This window comes from Hypomesus nipponensis, chromosome 28, assembly GCF_054491055.1.
Source record: "Hypomesus nipponensis isolate SF chromosome 28, ASM5449105v1, whole genome shotgun sequence".
Classification (NCBI taxonomy): Eukaryota; Metazoa; Chordata; class Actinopteri; order Osmeriformes; family Osmeridae; genus Hypomesus; species Hypomesus nipponensis.
Genome location: NC_140388.1, coordinates 9,000,094 through 9,026,916, shown reverse-complemented (window position 1 = coordinate 9,026,916; position 26,823 = coordinate 9,000,094). Strand labels below are relative to the sequence as shown.

General features: G+C 50.2%; 2 protein-coding genes across 3 annotated transcripts in view; both read right to left on the bottom strand.

Annotated features, from left to right (window-relative positions):
* Positions 1 to 10,859, bottom strand: part of tet3 (tet methylcytosine dioxygenase 3) — a 29,329-nt gene extending 18,470 nt beyond the window's left edge. Inside the window, exon 1 of one of the 2 annotated variants that reach the window (XM_084694638.1) lies at positions 10,822 to 10,859. In XM_084694638.1, the coding sequence (XP_084550764.1) occupies positions 10,822 to 10,845 (24 nt within the window). In that variant the 5' untranslated portion in view covers positions 10,846 to 10,859. Of the gene's footprint in view, positions 1 to 1,810; positions 2,169 to 10,821 lie in introns of those variants that run through there. The other variant, XM_084694639.1, reaches the window with a different exon arrangement.
* An 11,620-nt stretch (positions 10,860 to 22,479) lies between these two features.
* ap3m2 (adaptor related protein complex 3 subunit mu 2) lies at positions 22,480 to 26,789 on the bottom strand. The gene is made up of 9 exons (XM_084695198.1): positions 26,670 to 26,789; positions 25,900 to 26,184; positions 25,573 to 25,744; positions 25,241 to 25,378; positions 24,912 to 24,997; positions 24,673 to 24,806; positions 23,658 to 23,865; positions 23,364 to 23,508; positions 22,480 to 22,952 (listed from the first exon to the last, which is right to left on the bottom strand). The coding sequence occupies exons 2-9, from the start codon at positions 26,170 to 26,172 to the stop codon at positions 22,852 to 22,854; spliced, it is 1,257 nt and encodes a 418-aa protein (XP_084551324.1). The 5' UTR covers positions 26,173 to 26,184; positions 26,670 to 26,789; the 3' UTR covers positions 22,480 to 22,851.
* Between the last annotated feature and the right edge of the window lie 34 nt (positions 26,790 to 26,823).

Below are 26,823 nucleotides of genomic sequence, written 5' to 3'. Positions count from 1 at the left end.
AATGTCACCATGACCAACCAGCATTTTTACATCAGGTGGAAGCTTTGCATTTCTTTGTTTGCGGATGGTAAGGCTGCGCGCTGACGCTGCTGGCTGCTGTTTGAGGATGTGTGCTGAACACAGATAACCTCCTGATGAACACGCTGGGCCATACACACGGCATAACAAGCTGCGGACACTCCTACCACTGCAGGCCTGGCTTCACAGGAACCCAGGCAACAACACAGCCTTTTTAAACAGGGCACTGTCTTAATGACTCTGGGGCACATAGTGGTAAAGAGACCGCCTAGCCCAACTGAGGAAGTATTTGACTGTGACAGCAACTGTTGCCTTTTTAAGGACACACACACACACACACACACACACACACACACACACAGGCAATGAGAGTAAATGAGGGTAAAGGCAGGAGCGGAGAGACAATATTGACAAAGAGAGCAGCTACGTACATGTAGTACAGGAACAATGCACCTACAAACCTTATAGAATGACATGCGCACAGACAGAGCCAGCAGGGTAGTTGACCTGTACACTACAGTCATAAAAGACTAGGGTCCTAGCTTGCTGCTCCACCATGGCTTCATAGTGGCAGGCATTCAGCTTCCCCATACTTTGAATATATGGAAATGAGCCTTTCGGAACTATTTAATCATTGGACAGGTTGCTTAGGAAGGGAGGGGGGTGGGGGGGGGGCAAGGGGTGGGGGGTGGCTGTTGGACAGCCGGCTTGCGATATGTGAGAGGCAAAACATGCTCTATCACAGACCAGTTGGGGGAGAGAGGGGGAGGGGGGGAGGAGAGTTAGGTTAAGCAGTTATGAATGCGGTGTTCAAACAGCGTGGCCGCAAACACTCGTGTTTTTGACGGCTCTCTTTTCCTCTTTTCTCTCTCTCTCTGTGTGTGTCTCTCTCTTTCACACACACACATTCGCACTGACATAAACACAGTAACCCTTTAAGACCAAGCTTCAAACTGTGGCACAACAGCAACACAAGCAACTGTACTTTACAAACACAATCACACCGCGCGCTAATAACTCTTGGAACCGGTATGCAGTGCTTATTATATTACACTTGACAGAATACTATCTCTCTCTCTCTTTCTCTCTAGCTCTCTCTCTCTCTCTCTTTCTCTCTCTCTCTCTCTCTCTTTCTCTCTCTTTCTCTCTCTAGCTCTCTCTCTCCTTATGCGCTATTCTCACACCTGCGGGCACCTAGGCAGTCTCCAGCACTGCTGACAGCACACACCACGTGCTCCAACAACTATTTACAGCGTGCCAGACAGAGACCTGCTCTCTTGCCAGGACACACGCCCTCTTACACACACACACACACTGCACACACTGCACGGTAGTGCTTCCAAAACATCAACACACCCAACCTGAGGGCACTGTCTAACCTGTTAGACGCAGTAGTACAGAGAGAGAGAGACTGAGAGAGAGACTGAAAGAGAAAGAGAGAAGGGGCCTTTTAAACTGCACGTTTGCCTGCCCGCCTTACAACAATCCACCAGTGCAAAACAGATGCCCCCCTCAAGGTTGACAGCACAAAAGCAGGGGAAGCGAGGGAAGGGACTGGCAAGGGAGGGGAAGGGGGGTGGGGGGGTAGAGCCTGAGAGTAGACAGCTGAACATAACCCCCCCTCCTTTTCTCTCCTTGTCCTCACCCCCCTCCACCCCCCACCCCCTCCTACCCCCCCCCCCCCCTTTCCCTATCGTTCCTTTGCTCTCGGCTCTCAATGCGAGGAAACGTGAAGGAGACGCCGTGACAACGGAGCCCCCCGGCAAAGGAGCGCGGCGCCCCGGCTACTTACGCAAGTCGAGGCGTCCTGACAGGGCGACTGGAGACGGCGCGGCGGGGAGAGGAGGTGCAGAGGGGCATGAGCCACAGTCCCAGGCTGGCGGAGCTAAAGGAAGCTAGCGAGAGAGAGAAGCCGACGCTATCTGGTTGGAGGCTTTTTTTTCTCCCCCCACCTTCAGTGCGGCACACAAGCGACGACACGCGCGCACGCACGCACACACACACTTACGCACGCCTCCCCCGACGCACGCTCGCCCTCCGTCTCTTCTTACGCTCGTCGCTCTGCGTTTGCTTCCCTTTTTCCGCTCTCATTATCTCCCTCTGCTCCTCCCTTCCCTTTTCAATATCCCCTTTCTTTCTCTGGTGCTCGCAGTCTGCTTCCCCGCGCAGCCCCCTCCTTCCTCCCTCCCTCTCTCTCTCTCCCTCTCTCTCTCTCTTGCTCTCGTGCTCACCCTCTGCTCCCCCTCCCTCTCGCTCAGCCTCCCCCCTCCCTCTCCTCCCCCTCTCCTCTCTGTGTGTGCAGAGTGAGAGGCCATTATCTGAGCCACACTGGGCACGTACGATGGAATGGAGGAGCGCGTGTTGAGCGGAGAGCGAGAGCGCGCACGGGAGGGAGAGAGAGATAGGGACAGAAGGAGAGCGAGAGGAAGAGAGAGAGAAGCAGGGAGACGGAGATAGAGAGAAGGGGGAAAAGGAGAGAAAAGGAAAGAGAGAAAGAAAGAGAGAGGTAAGGAAATGGTTGGAGGGAGAGAGAAAGAGGGGGGAGAAAGAGAGAGGGGCGGGGGGGAGAGAGCTGGTGGGATGGACGCTAGCAGCAGCCTTGGAAACAGCACATTGCAGAAGAGCTGTAACCATTGAACAGAACGCCCTCTCTATAACACAAACAGTCCTAAATCCTGACACTTTGAACATATCAGATCATGTTCGGCGTCATGTGACACGTTTAGTCTGCCTGCTTAAAGCTAGCCATCGGAATAACCAAGAGCAGAGCCGGTTGGAAGGGCTAAAGGCGGCTGAAGCCGCCGTGCGATCGCAACCTCGCCCGCTACCAAATCAACAGGAAAATGAAATGGGGGGGAAAAGAAGAACAACGTCAAAACGTTCGCAGAAGCGGTCGGAGATCTGGTGGCTGTGCTCCTTGCGGTTTGCGGCTCTTTTCGGAGCGCCTGACTCCATTGTAATCCGTGGCCATCTGGAAACCCCTGACAATTTATTTAGATGTTCTGTCGTCTTAAAACGTTTTACTGAATGTTTGTTCTCTCTCTCTCTCTCTCCCTCCAGTGAGCCTCTCCTTCCACCTGCCAGCTCGTCCCAGGAAGGAACAGGAGGACAAGCAAACCCGATAATAAGCAGGGGGGAGGGTTCGTAGGCAACCAAGGAGGGCGATGGCACCGGCTGCAGATGGCTCTAAAAAGGTGCCAAACTGTTTGGCTACGACCGGCCGTTTACGCTTGGTCCTCATCCGTGGCCTATCGTTTCCCCAAAGCATCCGCTGGACAAGGACGAGAACATTCCGGAAACGCGAAGGAGAGAGAGACGCTTTTTGCGACGGCGGAGGAGGGAGATGAGGACCAGGCTGTGGTACGGCGCGACGAGCGGCGGACGACCGTTTGGCGGCGCGAGGGATGAGGAGGGAAGCCGTCGAGACGACACACAGAGAGAGAGAGGACTGTGGAGGAGAGGAGGAGGGTGAAAGATAACCAGGAAGTGTTGAGAAAGAGAGACGGAACCCATTCGACCAGAAACGCGAGTCTGCGCGTCGCTTTCAGGTGGCTCCGTTCCGCAGCAAAAGGAGGAAGAGGGAAGAGGGAAGCGAGAGCGAGTTGCAGCCCGGGCGTCGGACAGACGAGGCTACGAGAGACAAGCGGGGAAAACTGCCCCGTTGTTATTTTGACGCCGAAGACCAGACAACTCCGCCGGCCCGTCCCCTCTGCTGCCGCTCGCTCCCTCTCCTCTTCCGTCTCCTTTCGATCGTTCTACTGTTCCCTCCTTCCTTCCCTCCCTCCCTCTCTCTGTATCTCTCTCTCTCTCTCTTACCCTCCAACTCTCAAGGACTCCTCCTCACCATAGCTCTGGTTTGGCGTCATCGCTGGTTGGCTTAGGCTCCACTGGGTCATACTAACCCTCCTGCGGGGGTTCCCTCGCTCCGTCCCCTTCTCTTTCTGCCTCTCCCCTTCCTTCCGCTCACTCTCTCTCCTCTCTCCGTCCTTTGACATCGCGATCGCGGGAGTTTCGGTCCCGTCTTTGGGCGGAAAAAAGCAGCCAGGAAGACGAGGGGGGGGAAAAAAAAAAACATGGCCGTCTCTTCCCCATCCCTCCCCCCCCCCCCCCCCCCCAGGCAGATCTTTGTCGGCTACTGCGCAACGTTATGTTCTTATTATGACTGAGCATTTGCAGTCGGCGCAGTGCTTAGGCTGGATTAACTTCAGCCACCTTTTTCTCTGGCTTTCCCTCGCTCTGTGTCATTCGTGCGTTCTCTCTCTCGCTCTCTCTCTCTCTCTCTCTCTCGCTCTCTCTCTCTCTCTCTCTCTCGCTCGCTCTCTTTCTCGTTTGGCTTCTCTCCCTGTCTCTTGTTTGCGCCTCGCTCTGTCACTCCATGCCTGTCTGGGATCCAGATCGTTTCGGCGCACATGCGCACACAAGCACAACCGTGCATAACCTTTAGACCAACCACAACAAAAACAACCTGAGCCCCGAGCCTGGAACGGGAAGTGTGTCGCGTCACGTGACCAGGAAGTGCCAATGAGCGAGAGCAGGGTGAGAGGAAGAGGAGCAACACAGTTACGACATCGCTGTTACGTCATCGGATCCTCCCACCCTCACCCTGGCTGCCCCTCAGATCATTGAGTGTCGACTCCGCCACCCCCACCCCAACCACACACACACACACACGCTTACTCATTCACTATCCTGGCTAACGCTGGATGTGTTTCCTAGAACTATCAAAACACACTGAAAGAAAGACAGACTAGTCAGAACAGTTCGAGAGAAGTCCAGTAAATGTGCCTGTTCTTGTATGTAGAAAGCCTCTAGAGGACCCCTGGTTGGCTGAAGTCCCCGTCAAAGGGGCCACCTCTCTCTCCTGAGGCTGTGACAGAGCGACACCATGAGAGGATGGCACAAACCCCAAACCTGACCCTGACCTAGATATCGCCAGGCTCCTCAACACAGACAACAGCATGACATTCAATTCGGAGAAACGCGAGATGCGCCCCCCCCCCCCCGTTTGCCAACTCGGATTTCTTTACGGAACGCTAGAACAACACAGTTACAACTGTCACCTGTCCTATCCTCTTCACACACGTCTATACACTACCCCAACCCTAACAGATACACAACACCTGTGTTCGGGCGTGAAACCTCCTTGGCACGCGCACAATTACCACAGATTCTACCCCTCTGGGCGTAACCAGGCATACCCACCAAACAGTGCTGTGAGGTTCCCATGGCAACAAGAGAACATAAGACATGAGAAAGTGTGTGTGAGTGTGAGTGTGAGAGAGAGAGAGAGAGAGAGAGAGAGAGAGAGAGAGAGAGAGAGAGAGAGAGAGAGAGAGAGAGAGAGAGAGAGAGAGAGAGAGAGAGAGAGAGAGAGAGAGAGAGAGAGAGAGAGAGAGAGAGAGAGAGAGAGAGAGAGAGAGAGAGAGAGAGAGAGAGAGAGAGAGAGAGAGAGAGAGAGAGAGAGAGAGAGAGAGAGAGAGAGAGAGAGAGAGAGAGAGAGAGAGAGAGAGAGAGAGAGAGAGAGAGAGAGAGAGAGAGAGAGAGAGAGAGAGAGAGAGAGAGAGAGAGAGAGAGAGAGAGAGAGAGAGAGAGAGAGAGAGAGAGAGAGAGAGAGAGAGAGAGAGAGAGAGAGAGAGAGAGAGAGAGAGAGAGAGAGAGAGAGAGAGAGAGAGAGAGAGAGAGAGAGAGAGAGAGAGAGAAGTGAAGAAACGGCGGACGACCGTGAGGACACTTACCGTCGTCGCGCTGCGTTCCGGCACAAGGTGCATGGCGAGATGCTCCGAGACGTTTAATCATCTCAAAACCAGTCAGACTAGAATCAGGGTGCACTCTCCACCCCCACTCTCTCTTTCTCTCTCTCTTTCACACACACACACACACACACACACACACACAGGTTGTAGGAGTGGTGACTGGCATGTTGTTGGGTTTGATCCACTCCCTGCTATATGACTAACCCTGACTCAACTTTTCTTGCAAGCAGAAAAACACACTGATTACCGTATCACGACCGTGACAGTAGGAGAAACACAGGGGAAAAAAGGATCAGATAATGAGAATGTGAGCACAATTCCCCTAAATAGATGGTCATGTGACCACCCCCCCCCCCATTTGTCGGCGTCCCCCACGTTGTCAGTTGAGAGGAAACGGCAACAGCCAGCGATGAAGAACGCTGACAGCTCAACCACAACAGAATCACTTCCATCTCCAGAGTGGGAGTCTCTGGTGTCACTCACCCTGAACTCCCGCGCTTGGATCTAACTTCTACACACAGAGCAGTCCAGAAATGAACACACTGCAGCATGCTGAAATCCATAAAACACACACACACACACAGAGACACACACACACACACTCAGCCACGGAAAATCAGATATCTGCTCTATATTCCAGCCCAACCCCCACTCCATATCCCATCCCCCATTACCCTCTGCTCTGATGACATCAAGGTCATCTGATTGGATGCGCACGCTCAGTCAATACACACACACACACACACACACACACACACTCACTCACTCGCTGAGACAAGGAAATTGAAAACACAGTCCATTTCTTACACACACTTAGAAAAGCACGCAACAGCCCACTTAGAGGCGCCTCCATCTGTAAGTGAACCAGTGTGCTGCTACCGTGTGCAGCTAGCGTGTGCAGCTAGCGTGTGCAGCTAGCGTGTGCAGCTAGCGTGTGCTAATGGCCTGTTTACTCACACGCACACAATCACGAAGGTCACCGGGTGCACTGTGGGTGTGACGTGAACTCGGAGAGCGTTGTATCCACTCACGATGAAAGCCTATCTACCCGGACCAAACTTAAACTGTAAAATATTTAACTCATGATGTCACCTCGACATGTCAATGGCCTCAGCAACCTTCGTTTCCCCCCTCCCCCCCCCCCCCCCCAAATCGTCGTCTTGGCAGCGAGCTCCACCTCCGGGCAGAGCGTTGATGTGGGGTGCTGCAGCACGCCCGCTCAAGGTTCTCCCCTCTGTCATCATAACTCCGGACCCAGCCCCGGCTGACACAAGGCACGTGCGAGTCTGCACGCACAGCCCAGCTGGAGGAGGACTGCCTCTCGTACTCTCCAATCCTCACAAAGAGAGGAGGGGGAGGGGGTGGGGGGGTGGAGCCTCTAAACACACTCCACCAGGCAAGACAAGGAGGGGGGGGGGGGAAGAGGGTGGGGAGTCTTTTTTAAAGAGAGTGCTCTTTGTGCGGCAGATTTTGGGAACCCCGGAGAAAGAGAGGGGGATGTGAAGGGGGTAGGCTCTGGGTTGTTTAAACGAACGAGGAGCAAAGAAAATAAAGTGAAAAGAAGCAAATCTAACAGGGGGGGTGATCGTAACACCACACATCGCGCCCTGGGAGAGAGCGATGGATGTAGAGGGAGGGAGAGAGAGAGAGAGAGAGGGAGGTAGAGAGCGGTAGAGGGGGAGGGGAGAGAGAAGCCCTGCACAGTGGAGTATTGCCAGTCCTGTGTCTCCGAGGAGCCGGGCTAAGATTAGCTCCCCATATGTTCGACTCAGGCGTAGCCCGTCTTAAAGGGCCAGCGCCGGTCTGCAGCACTGCAGGGCGAGCTACTCCACACTGGAGACTGGAGCGCCACATCGACTGTCGTTTCAAACCAAGCGTTTGGTGGGGATTGTTTGTGGTGAGATAACGTGGGCGTCGTAAGGCATCTGAACGCCGGGTGCTCAGCCCCCCCGGTCCGTCCGGGATGCTGTCCCGTGACAACGCGAGACACAGCTGTGCATCTGGCTGGAGAGAGGCCCTCCGCGGCAGGACGAGGATCAGGAGACTGGTGGAGGACTCGCTCGGAGTCACGGTTCCTCGGCGGCACAGCTGGAGACGCTTTCTCCCCTCACCTAAACCCCCAACCCCCCTCCCAGCTCCACTGGCACATGCCCAAACAGACATGACTTGAGATGACAGACGGTTGCGTGCCGTTAATTAGAGCAGAAACACGGCGACATGACACCGAGCTTGTCACCCTCTCTGACATTTGAGTGAGCGCTCTCCGTGCGACAGCAGAGCGAGCTGTTGGCGACACCCAGGAGTTGTGCGGTTGATCCGCGAATGATAAGTCGGCGTTCCCCACACACCTCCACAAGTCCTCGGCTTTGACTTCTAATGATTAAGGGGTGTGCTAGCGCACTCAAGTTTAGACTGAACTTGAGAAACCCATACGCGCACCCTTTTCGAGCGACTGTTGGGGATGAGGAAAGGTTTGTTTCAAACGCTGGTTCCCATCCGGCGGTCGGTGGGTTAAACATCTGAACACGTGGGACAGTAGATCAGCTCTTTAAAGTTTAAAGTCCTCCGATTCAGTAATTCAGCAACGGTGGCCTTTAATGAGATAGGACTCGCACACAATCGGCTATGGTAGCCAATTTGACTCAGCGCGTTTCCTGAGCGCGACGATAACCTACCTAGAAACACGACGTTCCTACAGACACGCACACGTGTTGCCGGCATGTCGTGCAAACAACCTGGAGGGGAGAGGCCGGGCTAATATGACTTCAATGATGTAATCTGCCATTCAGTGTTACCACAGAAACCAGGGCAGTGCTAACCCTGGTTGATTAGGGGGGTGAGGGGGTTGTGGGGTTGGATTCCGCACATGGTTGAACCTACTACCGCTCAACTTTCCACCCGCCGTCACCCTCTGTCACGCTGTAGCCGGTGACTCATTCATGTCACAGTTCTGCCTGCGTTTCCAGAAAAACACCCAGGCAGAGTGTCTCTCAAAGCGACGGATGACAGAAGAGGAAATCCTGTGCGAGCGGTAAACAACTAGAATATACTGTGTGGCGGCGCCATCGTTCTGTGGTCCTTTTGCGTTCGTCTCTTTAAGAGCTAGCTTCTACAAAAGGCTTGAAATGAGTGAGACAGAGACGCGAGACGCTGCACTGGGAACTATAGTGACAGGTTGGTAGTACTGCTCCTGGTACGACAAACGAGAGGTCTTCTGCTGTGCCGCTGACATAACAGGGTGGCCCTTTGCTCTGACCAAGGTGCGTTGCCCTGACAACAAAGTGAGCCTATTGCTACTCCAGCACAGCAAACTTAGATGGCTGTTAACCAAATAATGTATTCATTCAGCAGACGTTAAAAAAAAATAATCTAAAACAACATAGTGAAGGGGAGTCTAACTATTACCCTCTTGATCTGCGGGCAAATGCTCTACTGCTACACCCGCCCACATGGTAACCAGGGAAACATAACCATGTACCAGTAAATGACATTCCGTATTTTTTTTTAAATAGAGCAGTCTATATTGTAAACCACAACTGACACACAAGTACTGACTTTCTACAGCCAAATGAAAACATGTAACATTTACACTGTAAGAACAATTTGATGAAACTGCCATGGTTTAGTGACTTGAGACTGGTTTATCCAGTAGCATGCTAAAGCTTGGTGCCAGATGGACACCAGGAGATTTAGCTGGTAAGTAGTTTCCTCAGACAGGATGATAGGTAGATAAGAACTACAATGTCAATCAATTTACATTTTTGTCTTTCCCAAGCGGGACAACACACAACAGACACAAAAACTTTGCTCGACAAGGAACAGTATTCTCCCGTAAACTACACTCTGAGCTAAGACATTTACATTCTCACTTCCTTAATAACACCCCAAATGACATGAATAAAACGAACGTTTGACTGAACAAAGGGTCAAATGCTAACAGCTCGATTCTTCAACATGGGAACATTGTGTCGGACAGCTGTGACTAGTTAAACTCATTCCAGTAACGCTTCTCCGCAGTGGAGAGATGGTTCAGAAGTGTGTACATTCTCTATGAAGCCACGGCTCGGTGTTTTCCCTCGCACAGACACACACAAACACACACAAGTGTGCCACAGCTCGGAGAACCGGGGAACAGCAGCGCTGAAAAGCTGTGCTCTACAGGTTACTCAAGTCCACACACACACACTTGGGCGCATGCGTCCGTGACCCACTAACTTTTACTCCGTTTACCTCAACTGACTTGAAAACTTTGAGAGTAAGGTCCGCCCCTGGCTACCGAGCATGTGTGTGTGTGTGTAGGTGTGTGTGTTCAGTGATTTGTTCTCTCTCTTCTGCACTCCTTGCGTTGGCCACCTCTCGACACATGCCGGGTTTTTGCCGCCAATCCCTCGCCAGCCCGGGACTCTTTAAATCAGCGCTCTGACTCACACTGACACAGACACAAATACAGTCGCACACACACGCGTCACCCTGACACCGACTCATCGACGCCACTGCCTGAGAAGCTGGCCAACCAGAGTGAGGGAGAAGACAGCGCCTGTTTGAATTCACTCTGCTCTCCTGAATGGCTCCGCCAAGGACCCCGGAACTCAGAGAAGCTAGAGAACACATGACTGCCTGTCAGAGCCAGGACACCAGAACCAGACACGCGGCAAGGGGCTGACCCTAGTGCTGATGTGGGCGTGGGTTCTTTACAGCTAAAAAGAGCGTCTACTTCCACACAGACGCGTTTCTGCACACACACCCGCGACCTACAGACGCATAAAGTGGCGGTCATTGACATTCGATTCCGACAGCCCGAACATTTCTTGAACACGACTCAAAGGGGTTCCCTCGATGAATGAAATGACAATTCCCCGAGCCCAAGGCGAACGGAACTAACAAACACAAATAGCCTGGACCCTCAGGGACAGGAACACACTTGCTGCTGAAACACAAGGTACGATGCCCTCATTCTCACACACACACACAGGCTTACATGTGTACACACCACACACACATACACACACACACACACAATATATTCTGCCCAGATAGTCTGTTCTCTTACCTTGGCTGCCAGACCAGGGTTCATACACCAGCCTTTACTGTTGTCCTTAAAATGTCCCAACTTCTCCAGGAGGGAGGGAAGCAGGGATGGAGGGAGGGAGGGACAGAGAGAGTGAGAGAAGGACAGAGGGGGAGCAAGACAGAGAGAAAGAGAGAGTAGGGAGAAGAATGACAATTAATAGAATAATGCGACAAGAGCCATTTCAAAGAGGCACGTCAATCCAGACTGCCTATGCAATGAGCATGTCTTCTTCTAGAAAATCCCCCCTAAATCTCTGTGTCCTTCACATGTGAAACCGGCGAGCCTCCTCAGTACTCCACTGCCAGCCGAATGAGTGAGAGACAGCAAAAGAGGACTCTATTTTAATTATGGAATTATGTAATCCCTCTAGTTCCGTTTGTGGCTCTGCCACTGAATTCACACAGGGCATACATCGAACGTTTAAATATATGTTGGCGACACCTTATCGTACCTATCACTGCACAACATGCGCATGCCACTGTCAATATATCACGCTACAGGGAGAGAAGAAACATGAGGAAATATTACACAGGATGGTTGTCATAACTGTAATATCCCTGGAACAATGAACACACAACAGCAGTTGCACATTTGATATGCCCCCACTAACCCCGTCTAGCTGTTTAGTGTGCCGGCAGTGTTTTGTCTCCAGTTTGCCCTAGTCTCGCCGGCTGCCCCCCTTTCAATCCCAAAAAGCCCCCCCCCCAAGACTCCCCTCTCTTCCCCTCTGTGTCCCTGTCCATCATCCCTGCCTGGCAATTAATATTTACCCACAGAGCCAGTCTCTCTTGGTGTGCTCTCTGTCTTCGTCGTCTGGCTGAATCCCCATCAGAAGACTCCAGCTGCCTACCGTCTAACCTCTAGGACTCTCTCTCTCTATCACTCTCTCTCTCTCTCTCTCTCTCTCGTTTGTGCTCCAGCCCATTCAGGAAGCCATCTTGTGTTTTTAATCCTGCTTTATATTAGCCCTAGTACACACATTCTCTCCCTCTCTCTCTCTCTCTCTCTCTCTCTCCTTCCCTCTCTTTCGCTCGCTCGCTCCCTACACCAATAGGTTTACTGCACACGCACGAGGGAGGGGGAGTCGGGGGGGATTTTTTTTTTTTTCAAGTCTCTGTGATCGCTATCACTACTGCACTACACAGAACCTCCTCCCACCTTTTTTCTTGCAACCCCCCTCCTCCCTCTCTCTCTCTTTCTCTCTCTCGCTCGGTCTTTCCAGCAGGCGAAGTTGACTGCATACGTGATGTGAGAGCTCCCCCTCCTCCTCAACCAGATACACACACGGTCACACGCAGCTTCTCTCTCTCTCTCTCTCTCTCACACACACACACACACAGCCGGTGAGACGTCACGCTACAGATAGCTCACAAAGAGAGCCAAGCAACCAATCAGAGGCCAGGTTGGGCTCTGCTGCTAGGGTGAATACAGAATGGGGGGGAGGGGGGAGAGAGAGAGAGAGAAAGAGAGAGAGATAGAGAGAGAGAGAGAGAGGGGGGGGAGAGAGAAACAGAGAAAGAGGTAGGAAGAAAGAGATAGCTGTGAGGCTAAAGGAGGGGGGTTCTAGATTGAGGGGAAGTGCGTGTGTGTCCGCGCGCGCGCGCGGCTACATAAAGAGTAAGTGACAGAGAGACCGAAAGGAAGGTGGATGGGGGATGGTATCTCTCTATGGCTGTCAATTATCTGCTCCAGCTTGGCTTCCCTAAACAATGCTTCTGGTATGTGCTATCACTGAGCACCATCTGGGTCAGGGCTGCCTGCAATAACTGGACTGGACTGTGCAGTGCACACACACACACACACACACACACACATACATATACATATACACTCTCACGCACTCATACGCACACTATTCCCAGTCTACTGATTGTGCTGACTCAAATCATGGGCAGTCACACAATGACTAGGACAGACAATCACATTGTGCACATTTATGCCCATATGGAAATTTTGCACTACAAGAAGAAACTGGTTTTATGAGTAGAATTTTCAATAGGGAAGAAAATAGAAATAAGAAGTTAAAAACAAATTAATTTAATTGGACAAGATGATGAAAGGATAATATTTCACTATAATTAACTTTAATCAACTTGGCTTGCCGTTTAATTGCAATTCATACACCTTTGAAGTGTACGTAGTATATAATCTCTGCCCCTTTCAGTGTTGGTTTCCCATGTGAGATTCCCAAAACCATCCATCTGAGTTAGGGACTCATTACATAACGAGCATCTCAGTTACTCACACCATCTTAACATTTCCAATTAAAATCGAATCCAAATCTTATTTGTACGGCCCTTTTCACAAGCAATGTCACATATGGTTTCACACAGAACTGCAGTATCTCACATCATCTCAACATCTCAACAGCTCACACCCTGTCAACATCTCCGTCCATCTCAACGTCTTGAACCATTGCTAAAGTGACCAGCGCTGCTCCCTCACCCTGGAAGGAGAGGTTCAGAAGGTGATGGTGAAGACGCTTCGCAGCCAGGCAACCGTCTCTACAACAGATCGAACCACCCAGGCTTTCCTGGACAGTCAGTTGTTTGTTTATGTTGCCATGGTGTTACGGCACACATCCCCTGCCGGCCAGAGAAGCGTCCATTTCTGAATGAAAAATGTAATCGAAATCCTTGAAATTTACAATGGAACATTGAAAGGATTCAAATAAATGCAAAAACGCTAGAGAAAGAGCAAAAGACTTCAAGGAGGTGGGTTGAGTGGCGGAGGATCCGTGTACGAAGTGAAAGTCAGTGAGAGTTGAGGTTGGGGGTGGAGGGAGGGGAGGGGAGGGGGGAGGGGGGAGCGAGCGAGCGAGCGAGGGAGGGAGGCGGAGGAGGGGAGAGGGTCTAGTGCTTAGTAGAGGCGAGGCAGCCAGACAGTGACACAGCGTTTGTAATGTCTGTCTGAGCCCCAGTGTTTCACATGGCGTGGGAAATCCCCTCTTCTGACGTCACTGCAGCCACGTGTGTGTGTCAGACAGAGAGAGAGACAGAGAGAGAGAGAGTGTATTTGTAGTAAGCGGGACTGAGGGAACGGCAGCGGCGCGGTCTGTGGCTCGCTGTGTTATGGCTTGGTCACCTGGCAACGTTGTGAATCTTATCGAAACGCCAGCGGTTCGACGTTATGTTGCGCTCGACTTCTTATGAGTCCCGATTTAGACCGCTCGCTCCGACGTTCTCAGACGACCAGTCTAACGCGAGGGATAGAAACACACCTATTGTCAGACGTACTTATGTGTGTCGACCACACACACACACCGATGCGTCCTCACATACACACAAGCACTGTGCCCGCCCACGGCTACCTCAGCGCACTCCTACACCGCCTCCACAACTCCCGCACTGACAACAATGAGACCAATTAGAACCTGGCAACCCATAACCACACCATCTCCCCCCAAACACACACACACACACACACAACCCCCCAAACCTGTAATATCACCCCCCCCCCCCCCCCCATCCACTCCTTAACACGCTGCTGTCTACAGAACAGCACAGCAACTCTAATACACGGCCCTCCTGGTAATGTGTCGTAAAAATCTGCTTTTCCAAGTGGAGAGAGAGGACAAAGGGGCCTGAGCAGTTCAGTTTGTAATTACAGACCAATTAATGGCATTAATTAAGCCAGTCCATCCCCCTCTCCTCTCACAATAGCTCCCTAAAGCCCAGCGGTAATCCTCGACAACGCACACGCATACACCCACACAAAGAAACATCCATCTTGACCACTGACACCTGTCTCCATGGGAAACGAGCGAGATGGAGGGTTGTAAAGTGATGTGCAGCACTGGCCCATCTCTCCGCTCTGCAGTCTCTCACTGTCATGTATCTCCACAAAACCAACAGTGTTTTTCTGTTGCTGCGACGAGCAGCTCTATAGCTCGCTCTGTTGGTTGGTATTTTCGGTTGGTCAGTCTGTTGATCCGCAAAAAAATGCGTGCGCGTACTTGGTCTCAGGTGTTGCGAATTTGCGCATGTTTAATTGCGTACGTGAAAGATTGAGTTTGATATCTATTTCACAGTGATGGAGGCAGGCGACTCCTGAAATTGGGGAGGACAGGGTGAACTAACCCAAGACGTCTTGTTATGAAAAAGTACTGTACAACTAGGGTAAGGTACTGCCCACAAAGTGTATCCCCATCTTCCATAAGGAACAAATATAGTGTTATATATAGTGATATATATCATACTAAAACACAAAGGATGTATCTGGGGACCAAAAGAAAAAAGAGGGAGCAGTGAATTTACATTGCAATAAATATGATCTACTTTCTGTGCAATCGATGAATCAAACTAGCCGACAACGTTTGCTATATGAAAGTCAAAATGGTCATTTCAGGGAGTCAGTTTCAGTTTTGGGGTATCGAGCAATCCAGGGGCAGGAGACCTCAGTGCCTTGTTTGCCCTGGTGGGTTCATTACAGCACCTTGTGATCAAAAATGAGAACTGCAGTAAGCAGAAATAGAGTCTGATGGGAGCAGCTACAAGCCTGCTTTGCTCCCCTGCTCTGCATCCCTCCATCCTGATCTAGAGTCAGTCCTCATGCATAGACTACTGTACACATGGCAACCAGCCTTGTGACTGTTGTGTCTAATAGTGCAGCTTATAAAAATACCTTTATTTTATTTTTTTAAAGACTCAAATTCCATCTGTATGCATCCTGCATGATACACTACGTACTTTGTATGGGCAACTGAGTTACGTACTAAAAGAACAAGCATATGCTTTAGGACGCAGGGTGTGTGGGTGCGTACGTTCCTCTCAACTGTGTAAAGAGAAGGGTCTGTTGGTTTGCTGGGATGTGGTTGCCAGGGCGATGGGGACTCAGATGGTGATCCCACTCAAAAGGTCAGAGGTCAGTGGGGAGGCGAGGAGAGGGTGGGGGAGGGGGTATAATAGATGGCATCACCGATCACCCACAGACAGTCAGCCACTAGAGTATAGCGCTGATCTGGCTCGAACACAATACTCCGCACCCTGTCCTACTTGTTTTTCTCAGTAAACCTGCACCACACACAGTCACGTCCACAGTACCAGCACGTGCTCTGTATCTCCATCTACTTCACTTGTCTCCCTCGCATCTTCTCTCATTCTCAGGTTTGGAGGTGATGGGGGGAGGGGGGGGGGGAGGGTACACAGGTTCAAACCAACAACCCTTCAAGCCTCATCCTGTCTACGAGACGATGGTGTCAATCTGATTGAATCTCTCGTGGTTGGCTTGACCTTTCTAGAAACGAAAAGGAAGCATTTAGCTTCTTATCTGGTGTCTTCAGATCCAGCCCCGAGACGTGCCATTTTCTCTGTCAGCGTTCTACCAGAGTCATGAGCACCACTGCGCTTCTTAACAACATACATGTACAACTCACTGTCTGGTGTAGTATCTCTAAATCATCATATGTGCATGTCTCCTGTGTTCATCTCATTCATTAAAGCAAAGCTTTACGAGGTTTTGATTGGGCCAATTACTCAATCCACTTATCAAGTTCTGTAATGAGGCATGAATGATATAGTTAATTATGTATCAGCTGTAAACTGTTGGTCAGGGTGTACTAGACAAAGCCTTAAACCTGTTTACCTGTCCTACAGTGCATGAAACCTTTGAAAAAAGGGTGACCTTGTCTAGTGACAAGGCAGGAACTATAAGGCCAGGCCAAGCCAGGGCAGGCGCAAGTCCAGGTTTCCTGTGATGAACTATTCTGACCCCTGTGCTTCAGAAGGTCCGGTGTCCCACAGTCAGTTCTTACCTTGTCACCTCCTCCTCTAATCTTTTCATCTAAAAACACTGGGAGGGAAGGAAAGGAGGGAGAAAGAGAGGGAGGGGAGGGAAGGGAGGGAAAGAGAGAGGGAAGAGAGGGAGGGGAGGGAAGGGAGGAGGGAGAGAGGGAGGGAAGGGAGGGAGGAAAGAGAGGGAGGGGAGGGAAGGGAGGAGGGAGAGAGGGAAGAGAGGGAGGGGAGGGAGGAAAGAGAGGGAGGGGAGGGAGGGAGGAGCGAGAGAGAGAGAGAGGGAGGGAAGGGAGGGAGGAAGGAAAGAGAGGGAGGGGAGGGAAGGGAGGAGGGAGAGGGAGGGGAGGGAAGGGAGGAGGGAGAGAGGGAGGGAAGGGAGGAAGGAAAGAGAGGCAGGGAAAGGAGGAGAGAGAGATGGAGGGGGATGGAGGAGGGAGAGAGGGAGGGAAGGGAGGAGGGAGGGAAGGGAGGAGGGAGGGAAGAAAGGCCAAACGTGAAGCCCTTCTCTGCTAGCCTCATTTTTCCTGAGTCCTCCCTCCACACCAGACTATTTATTTACATTCTTCTCGTCCTCCTTCTCTCAACCCCCTGCCCCTGCCCCTCCCCCTCCACAACAAACACACATATCCCTGCACGTGTGCACACAATCACCAACACACACAAGCATGCACATACACTTCCACCCCTCCCCCATCCTGCCTGGCTGCCCTGACTCTGGCCTAAGGTCAACCCCCACAGCAGCGCTCCAGCGTGGAGCCTTGAGGGTCGGGACTGACCACACAGAGACAGCTGAGTAAGGGGGGGGGGGGGAGAGAGAGAGAGACAGAGAGAGAGAGACAGAGAGAGAGAGACAGAGAGAGAGAGAGGAATGCTCCACTGGTGTTTGTTAGCTAATGGCAAACAGGCCATTATTATTTTACCATCAGTATTTGATTTTTAATGATTGCAAACAGGATGGTTGCTTGAAACGTATAGCTTTTTGTTTTTGTGTTTTGCTGAGTAATGCACCAGTTTGAATCATGACCCACATGCAAACAGCTCAAGTAGAACTTGCAATGTGACCACGTAAACAGGTTTACTTACTTTTCCTGTGTGATAAATCACCTTTTGCATTTTTGCCTGTACTATGTACACACACACACACCCACACCGATACACACCCAGCCACAAACACACACACACACACACACACACACACACACACACACACAGGGTGTCGCTGTCCTTCTGACCTTGATGACAGTCATGATAGACGGCCAGGACCTTCCTGCTAAGTGATTCGCAAAGCTGGTTTACCCTGTTGCCCAGGGCCAGCACAGACTGGCAAACTGCTACACAGTATTGCTAAGACTCAAGTTAGGCTGGTAAGATAACGACATCATAGAGCACCCTACCATTGCTAAAGCAGAGAACTGTTGATACGACATGAGGCTGAGATGGGAAGGCTACGGTAAGGTACAGTATATTAGTGCTTAGAGTGAAGCATCCCTTTCCTCCAGCCAAGGCAGGTACATGTCACAACATGACAGTACAGGAATGTCAAGGGTGGAGTAATAGAGGGAAGAGGTGGCCAGTCGTCAACAAGCAGACATATGCCTCTTCGAACGAGATGTCAAACGTAAGCCAAAATCAAGAAGTAACAACTGCAAGTGATAACTCGTCTGTCGTGTCAATACATTGGGACATTCACAAACTCTACGTTGTGAGGAAATGGGGTTTGGGTGTAAGCTCAGCGGTAGAGCCTGTGTTTAAAAAAAATAATAAATAAATAAATAAATAAAGTAAACCCCCCAAAAAATAAACGGAGGATCCGAGCACATCCAAAGGTTTGCTGTTCACTCACCTCCCATTTCCCGTTCCTTTTCTTCAGCTGCTCGCACTTGCGCAGCTTGCAGATCTGATGGCCCACCTTGCGGTTCTCACAGTTGCTACAGGAGCCGCAGTTCTCCCGCCGCAGACAGGGCACGCACACCCCGCACCTCTTCCTCTTCTTCTTCTGGGACGCCGTGACCCCGGGGGAGTCGGGCTCCTTCAGGGGGGGCAGGGAGTACAGCCCACCGTGTCTGTGCTCGTGCTGGATGTACTCGGCGAGGGGAGACTCCCCCTCCAGGGTTTTTGCCCTCAGGTACACCTGAGCCTCGTCACCGTCGAGGGAGAATTCATACACGTCCCTGGGCAGCGGGGCTGGCACCGCCCTGGCCTTGCGCATGGCGGGGACCCTGCGGGGGGGGGACACACTGAGGACTGGGCAGTGTCGAGGGGAGCTGGAGAGAGCGGCGTTGGAGCTGTGTGGTCAGAGAGGGCTGGAGCAGGGGGGGGGGGGGGAGGCGTCGAGTGTTCAGGCTGAGAGGAAGGCTTCGAGCCTCGGGGGGGGGTTAGTCTGTCATGTTGCCGACGGGTCTCCTAACAGGTGTGGCGGGTCACAGTAGTCACAGAGGGCCTGTGGAGCATCTTTCGGAGCTACCCAGAAGGACGGACTGGGGAGCACCACAGCCAGGGCTGGATGACCGGGGAATGAGAAGCCATGGCATCGCCTGCACACTGCACAGCTGTATCAGGAATACTTCTGAAAGAGTTGAGATAAGACAAGAAACGTTAGTTGGATAAACGTTTTCTGTTTGTGTATTTTTATCGAGAGGATTAAGCTGTTAAAAGAGGCATGGAATCACACAATGAACCACATTAGACACGATGGGATCTAATCGCATTTAAACACATTTGTAAGCATTATATTTATGTGTCTCTGACTTGAACGTTCATTAGCAGATGTCGGGTTGAGGTTGGGTCGATATCCTGGTCCTACGTGAGGAGTTTGAGAAGATGCAGAGTCCTAAAGGCGAGTTCCCTCGAGGAGGGGGCTTTGTTTGGCCTCTGAATGAGAGAATGGGGTTTCGTTGATGCCCGCGACCACACTCTTTGTTCAGCAGTCAAAGACTAGTCGACCGTCAATAAACGGAAAAGGTTTTCTTTCTTTTTTTCTCGACAAACCTATTCGTTCTCATGGGTCTGTCCACGGCTCTCAGTATTCTGATTAAGCATTTTATCTCTGAACATACTGCCTTTAGCAGGCTGAACAGCATTGATGCCTTACTGGAGATCTCCAATGGAGACCCAAACAAAACAAATGTCCGTGAGTTAAACGTATAGGCATATTTAGTGATAAGGCTGTCACAATATATATTCACTTCTACTTGCTACCAGACAAGCGGATCAATAGTAAGGGAAATGGTTCGCGCCATTGTTGTGGACGCTAATCGGGCTTTTAGACCATTCTTCAATTAACTACTTTATAAACTTTGAAAAAGAAAGTTACATTTTCGAATTGCAACATCATAACAGATCGAGGTATAGACCCATTTAAGTTCGATTTTGGCCAACAAAAAATGTGTCCCATAAACGTGATTACAATGACAGTCATCAAGCTATTGAAATAGCTTTAAAAATAAAACTCAATTTCATCCTTCATATTCATTTATGCTGAGTTCAGCCTACTAGACTTATAACGTGATTGCCTGCCGCATTCAACTCTGAGTAGAGATAATGGAACGTTGCCCCACGCGCTCAGCAGCAATACTTTTCAAACAAGCACGTGGCTTATTCAGCATTTTATACCGGGTGCTTTAACTCGCGCCAATGCAGCAACACATTACGTTATACGCCCGTTATTATACCGGTATCTACACGTTAGCCTCGTGCATACCTTGACATGAACCCGCTGTTTATGGTTAGTAGCCTACTAGGGGAAAACAACAAATAAGGAAGACCCCCTGCACTTTCACAACAACACCCCGGGGAGTTAGATAGACACGAACGGTGATCAAAGGATAATAGTTAGAAAGCATCAGATAAACCAATACACAACAATGTGTCATTAGGGCCACATTAACACAAATTCCTTTATCTAGCAAACAGTAGCCCGCACAATACACAAAACACATCTATTAGTTCAGGTGTGAAGTCACAGCTATTGAGAACTGTAAGGTGGCCAATGGTCAATGTGTAGACGTTTACTAATTGTTTTACTGCTGACAAAATACCCACTTTCGCTAGATGGAATAGACATTCACAAATCCGCTGACATGACTGTATACCTGCTGGAATGCAGTTAAATAACATCCACAAGGAGTTGAATAAATGTTTCCTTAGAAAAATAAGACGATACATACCAAGACAGACGACAGGATGTTAAAATGTCTTCGCTTTTTTCCAACTTCAAATTAAAAAGTTTTAAAAAGAAAAAAACACTGCTGAAAAGTATCCTGCTGAAGATTAGCCTACTAAAGTTATTGGAAATAGTTTTATGGTTGAATATATAGAAAATATCTAGAAGATTCAGGTGGAAAGGAATAACTCAAAAAAACATTTCAGAAAATAATGCACAATTGCCTAAAACATTGACACACTTTTCCCACCTATATCTAGCCGAAGGTCTGAGGTCTGGTTACAGTTAAAAGTAGAGGAGGAAAAAGACGAAGAACACGTTAACGTTGCCGAGGTTAAAGTGATCAGCAAATTACGGAGTGGAGTTCGATAAGCTCGGTGGATCGAGAGGGTTACCCGTAACACCACCACCACTGACGTGACGACATTCATTTTTAGCAGCCTTTTTTTTGTCTCAGAAGGTATCGTACATATCTATTAGTAAAGGTTGATTACCTCTACACTTTAATATATAAAAATGTATTCATCTCATTCTATTAATCTCACGTGACACACACACACACATGTTGACTATGCATGCGCTACGTTGATAGACGGTCTATAAAACTAATGAATACAATAAAAACGTTATAATAAGGTTGTAATTTCTGACATGTAACTACATAGCAATATCTACAAGAAAAAATTGTGGTACCTAATAGCTGTTTAGGTTTACAGTGCAGGTTATTATATACGGTATAAGATAATACCGTTTAGCTATAAGGAGGAGAGTGAGGGGTAAGTGGATGCTGTGAAGGGGCAGTTGAAGGTTGGGTAACCAAAACAAGATCAATGTTAATATCAACTTACCTCCGGAAAGCCCAACCGCTCAGACGCTAAACCGTCAAGAAGTGTAATGACATCAGAACCGCTAACTCCAATAGCTATTGCTTTGTAGTTAAACGGTAGTTAATGCAACCTGCAATTAAAGCATTGCCACATAAATGCGATTCTGTTTATCAATTCAAACTCCTTTTTATTTCAATAACATTGTACAATTCACTTGAAAGTAACCTGTCAAACAAACTAAAGCTGGAAACACAAATACAAACCTCTTAACATTCTTGGTATAGGTACGTGCCACTGCAGTATGAGAGACAGGTAGTGCAACATCATGTCCATATAGAGGAACACAGCAGAGATGAACACAGGAGAAGCAGTTCAGGGTCAGGGACATGGAGGACTGGATGAGATTTATCCTTTGTATGGTTTTAAACTAAAGCTTAGGGGGGAGTGCTTAAAAATACAGCGCATTTTACAGTATGAATGCAGAATTTAAATGATTCAGCAAAGATCTATGAATAAACAGTACCATAGCCTTATGCAACAAGATATGATAAGTGGACTCACTTATTTAGTCATTGATCGGGTCAATAAATAATAGTAAAAAAAAAAAAAAAGCACAATTAAATACAGATGAATAAAACGTGTAAATAAAAACCGTCAGGGAACCTACAACAGAGAAACACACACAACCTCACACACACTTCAAGCATCTCACTCTATGCTGGAGGCTCACGTATATACCAGGGGTTGTGGTCGCACACGAGGCAAGAGAGAACACGCATCAGGACATGTTCTCCCAGGCTGGAGTCCAGAGTGTAAGGCAGACAGAGATGGACGTGAGCAGGAATGGACAGAGATGAGCAAGACAGAGATATAGAGAGAGCTGTAAACTGACCAGTGGGGGGGGGGGGGGGGGGGGTGCAGGGGGGAGGAGAGAGAGAGACAGGGAGGCAGCAGGGTTTGGAATGATCTGAGTGGAAAGTGAGAGGGGCGGTGGAATACTCGCGCTCTCAAAAGGGCAAAAGGTGAAAGAAAAAAAAAGACAAGAAATCGATAAGAAAAATGACAAAGCTAACTGGTGACAGACCCATTTCAGAGTGACACTGTTACCGTTACATCTGTGCACATTCGACTGTGCAAATGACTCTGGGGGGGGGTGCTCACCCATCTGTACAAGTCCACACGTTTAGTGTGGATAAATCCTGAAATGCATATACACAGGGTCTGTCCCCATCATAACTCAACCTTAGATCTTATAGCCCCCACACCCCTCCACCCCCATCTTCTCGTTCTATGTTCGAACCTGGAACTTGCCGGCCTTGGTCATGTACTTGATGCCTTTGAAAGGTTTGTACTTCTCCCCGTACATATCCAACCGATTGACCTTCAGTCCTACACGAGAACAGAACAAAGAAACAATGGATCAATTCATGTGATGTGAGCCGGCTCGTGAGATCCAAGTCTCGAATGACTCTTGGCGGTTTTAGGACTGCCGTTTGGGTACGTTTGTGCCACCTAGTGCTGAAATATTAGATTACAGCAGTACAGTGGGCCAGTCATGTGACAGTCAGCTGAGGACACAGATGATATGAGCTTAATGTGTACCCTGTGTGTATACCCTGTGTGTGTGTGTGTGTGTGTGCAGCATCTCTGTGTGTGTATATTACAGCGTCTGGGTGCGTGTGTGTGTATAAGCATTGTCTGTGAGAGTGAGTGAGTGTGAAAGTAAGTGTGTAAGAGAGTGTGTGTGTGTGTGTGTGTAAGAGAGACGGTGTGTGTGCGTGGCAAGAGCAGAGGTCGTACCTGAGATGGCCATCTGCTGGATCTTCAGCTGGATGTTGATGGTGGGGTTCTCGTCTGGTTTGGAGGCCCCAGCCTGCAGGCTCATGGAGCCCTTGAGACTGGGGAGCTTCTGGGGGTTGATCTTACCCACGTCCCACGACAACAGCTGAGGAAAAAAAAAAAACAAAAAAAACAATTGAAAACTTGTTACAAAGGATTTGAGCTTACGCGTTAGAAAATGTCTCATCCCTAGTCAGACACGGGGACAACTGTCGCGCGTGCACGCACGCACACACACACACACACACGCGGTACCTTAGTGACGGGGTCAAAGGTGAAGGTTCCTTGGGAAGCGTTGAGGTTGGTGTTGAGGACGCCGCGGGGCAGCTGGCTGGTGACCAGCACAGACTCCACAGCCTTCCCCATGGTCTGCTTAGGCCCAAGGGTCAGCTCGAAGCGGCCCTGGGAGCTGCCCTCTCGGAACGAGATGTTGTGCTTGATGTAGACCGGGATGGCCACCAGACTGAGGGGCGGACAAGCAGGGACGGTCAGCGGTGCTGTGAGACGCGCTCAGTGAACACAGACCCCAAATAATGCGCCTCTGATCCTTGATTATTGGCGCTAGACTTTCAACATGCACTTTGTGTACTTTGCTTCAGATGACAGCATCTGATAAATGAAGAGAATGTTGCGGAGGTTGGCGCGTGTGTGGAGGTTAAAGTGATCAAGGGAGAGTAACCAACAGCAACTCTTTCAGATGGATTACGATCAATCAAATGAATTGATGTAAATATGAGAAGGCGCAGGAACTACTTTGTTTCTGTGCCACACACGTTTATGTTCCACGACACTCAACATACCATTCCCTCCAACTACTGCACTTGGACTTAAAACTCGAGCTGCAATGTTAATATGCACTGACGTCCTTTGTTGACATAGCTGGGTGGACACCCAATGTTAAGAGCTGTTGGGTTTGAGGAGTGTTTTGCGCCTTGCGCACACACATTTAGTAGTAGTAAGTTAGGGCTAGCGGAGTGGGCGGAGGGGTTAGGGTTGGTGGATAAGGTTGAGGGGGCGGTTAAGGTTGGCAGGGCGGGTCTAGGGTAGGTTGAGTGGACCTGGGTGTTATGCTGGGTGGACAGGGTGAGGGGGTTAGGGTTGGTAGACGAGGCAGAGGGGGTTAGGGTTGGTCGACAGGGCAGAGGGGGTTAGGGTTGGTTGACAGGGCAGAGGGGGTTAGGGTTGGTAGACAGGGCAGAGGGGGTTAGGGTTGGTCGACAGGGCAGAGGGGGTTAGGGTTGGTCGACAGGGCAGAGGGTGTTGGACTGACTTCTGGGAGCTGACGTGGTAGGAGAGCAGGCGGAAGTTTCCGTCCGGGGGAATGAAGGACAGGATCCTCTCGGCTTCCCAGCGCTTGAACCGCACGCACGGGTGGAAGCTGACATCATCCAGCAGCCGGGGGTTCTGGGCACGGACGGGAGGGGGCACCTTAGTTACTTTACTGAATCCAACATGGCTTGACAGCACATCGTGTTGAGGTGCCACTGGCGGCGAGAGGGAGACACTTACCATGAATGAGAGAGTGAGGTCAGGCATGCCTGTCAGCTTGACGCAGGCGTCAATCACTCCCTGGATCTCTGCTGTGATCGTGGAGCCTGTGAACGCACGAGACAGAGAGAGAGAGACAGAGAGAGAGAGAGATGAGAAAAGGTGAGAGAAGATAGAGTATAGGGAAGGGGAAAAAGTCTGAAAACAGAGAGCTAGCAAGCAAGAGTGAGTGAGAAATAGAGTAGGAAGTACAGGACGGGGAGCGAGGGAGGAGGGAAGGGAAGCAGTCCGATGGCGGCCGTGTTCCCTGGCTAGTAGCCCCGCCCCCCGTGGGCCACGGGCTGGCCTACCTGACTTGTCGATGATGGCGTCGATCTCCTCCACCACGTCGAAGTAGGCCTCGTTGTTGGTGTACTTCACCCCCGTGCGTCGCCACGGCACCACAGACAGCTGGCCGGTGGGCAGCTGCTCCCCCACGTTGGTGCTGCCTGGCAGACCGCAGAGGAAGCACATCAGCAGGGACGACGCTCACACGAGTCCCAAAGAAGAAGAAGAACGTTTGCAACAACAAAAAAACGCGAGTGTGCGCACCAACAGAGTGGAACGACAGCGAAGGGGTGTGATCGACAGTCAATGTGTTACACCATGAGTGTGTATGTGTGTGTGTGTGAAGGCACGGTACCTGTGATGGTGTTGACCACTGTGCGGAGGATGGTTGGAGGCTTGATGAGCTCTTTGAGGATGTTGGACTCGGTGGCTAGTGGGAAGCCATTATCCAGCATCTCCTCCAGCAGCTCATACACCACCACCACATTGTCCTTGATGGCTGCCTCAGTGCACACTCCGAAATAGTCCTGAGGAGAGGGGAATGAAGATGATGAAGACACAGGGAAGGAACGTTTATTGTCAGGGTGTGAGTTCAGTGTTAAGGAGCGTTAGGGTGAACGCGGGAACATTGGCGTAAGTGAGGAGGGTGGGTTCGAGGAAGTTGGGAGGATTGCGCACAAACCTGGAACGTGTCGACCACTCTATGCAGGAACTCGATGACAAAGAGAGGAGGCACCTCGCTCTGAATGACGGCCACAAAGTAGATGCGATGCCTGAGCACGCTGATGAGGTAGTGGTGGGGAGTGGGGATCACCGGCGGCACGTTCTCGGGCTCGCTGGCGCGCTCTTGCGCTTCGAAGAAGTAGTCGCAAACGGAGCGACTCACAACGCTCTTCCAGTGCTTCTCTAGGAATATGTCCCCCGAAGAGTTGACGAGGAAGAGACTGTGGATCATTGTTGCTGTAGGCTGAGGCGAGATACAACAGCTTCATTCAGCGAGCCTTAATAAGTCATACGCCGCACTATTTTACCATGAACAGGGCATGATTACATTTGTTTGACGGTGGATCAAACAGCAATGCACAGTATAGTGATAAGTGTCCTGGAAGTAAGGTGACACCAATTCATTCAGCTTACTCAACATACGGCCACGCGATCAGGTTCGCAAAGGTATACTGGTTTTCTGGATGCACCTTACTAACGCTACATATATTACGCCAACCTTAGTGAAATACAACTAACTGGTTGCTAGCTAGCGACAGTGAACATTTTTGAAAGGGAAAAGGCCTACATCAGAACGGTTCTAACCTCCGAGCATCTAACCCCTCCTCCCCTCACACGGTAGTCTTGTGACAGTAGTGGCAAAGCCTCGTCATACAAGGATGCAAAACAAAAACCGTTCAATGTTGTTATCAATTACGACTATTACTTTATCTAACCTTATCTACTCACCGTGGACTATATGGGAAGTAATTCGTCTCGCCTTTTCTCAATGAAAGATTATAGACCGTCGTTTCTTCCCCGTTAGGGAGAGTCAATGATGAGAAACTGACACAGAGCTTAGCGTATCACATGTAATGAAAGCACTATAATGCCCGCCTCCCCA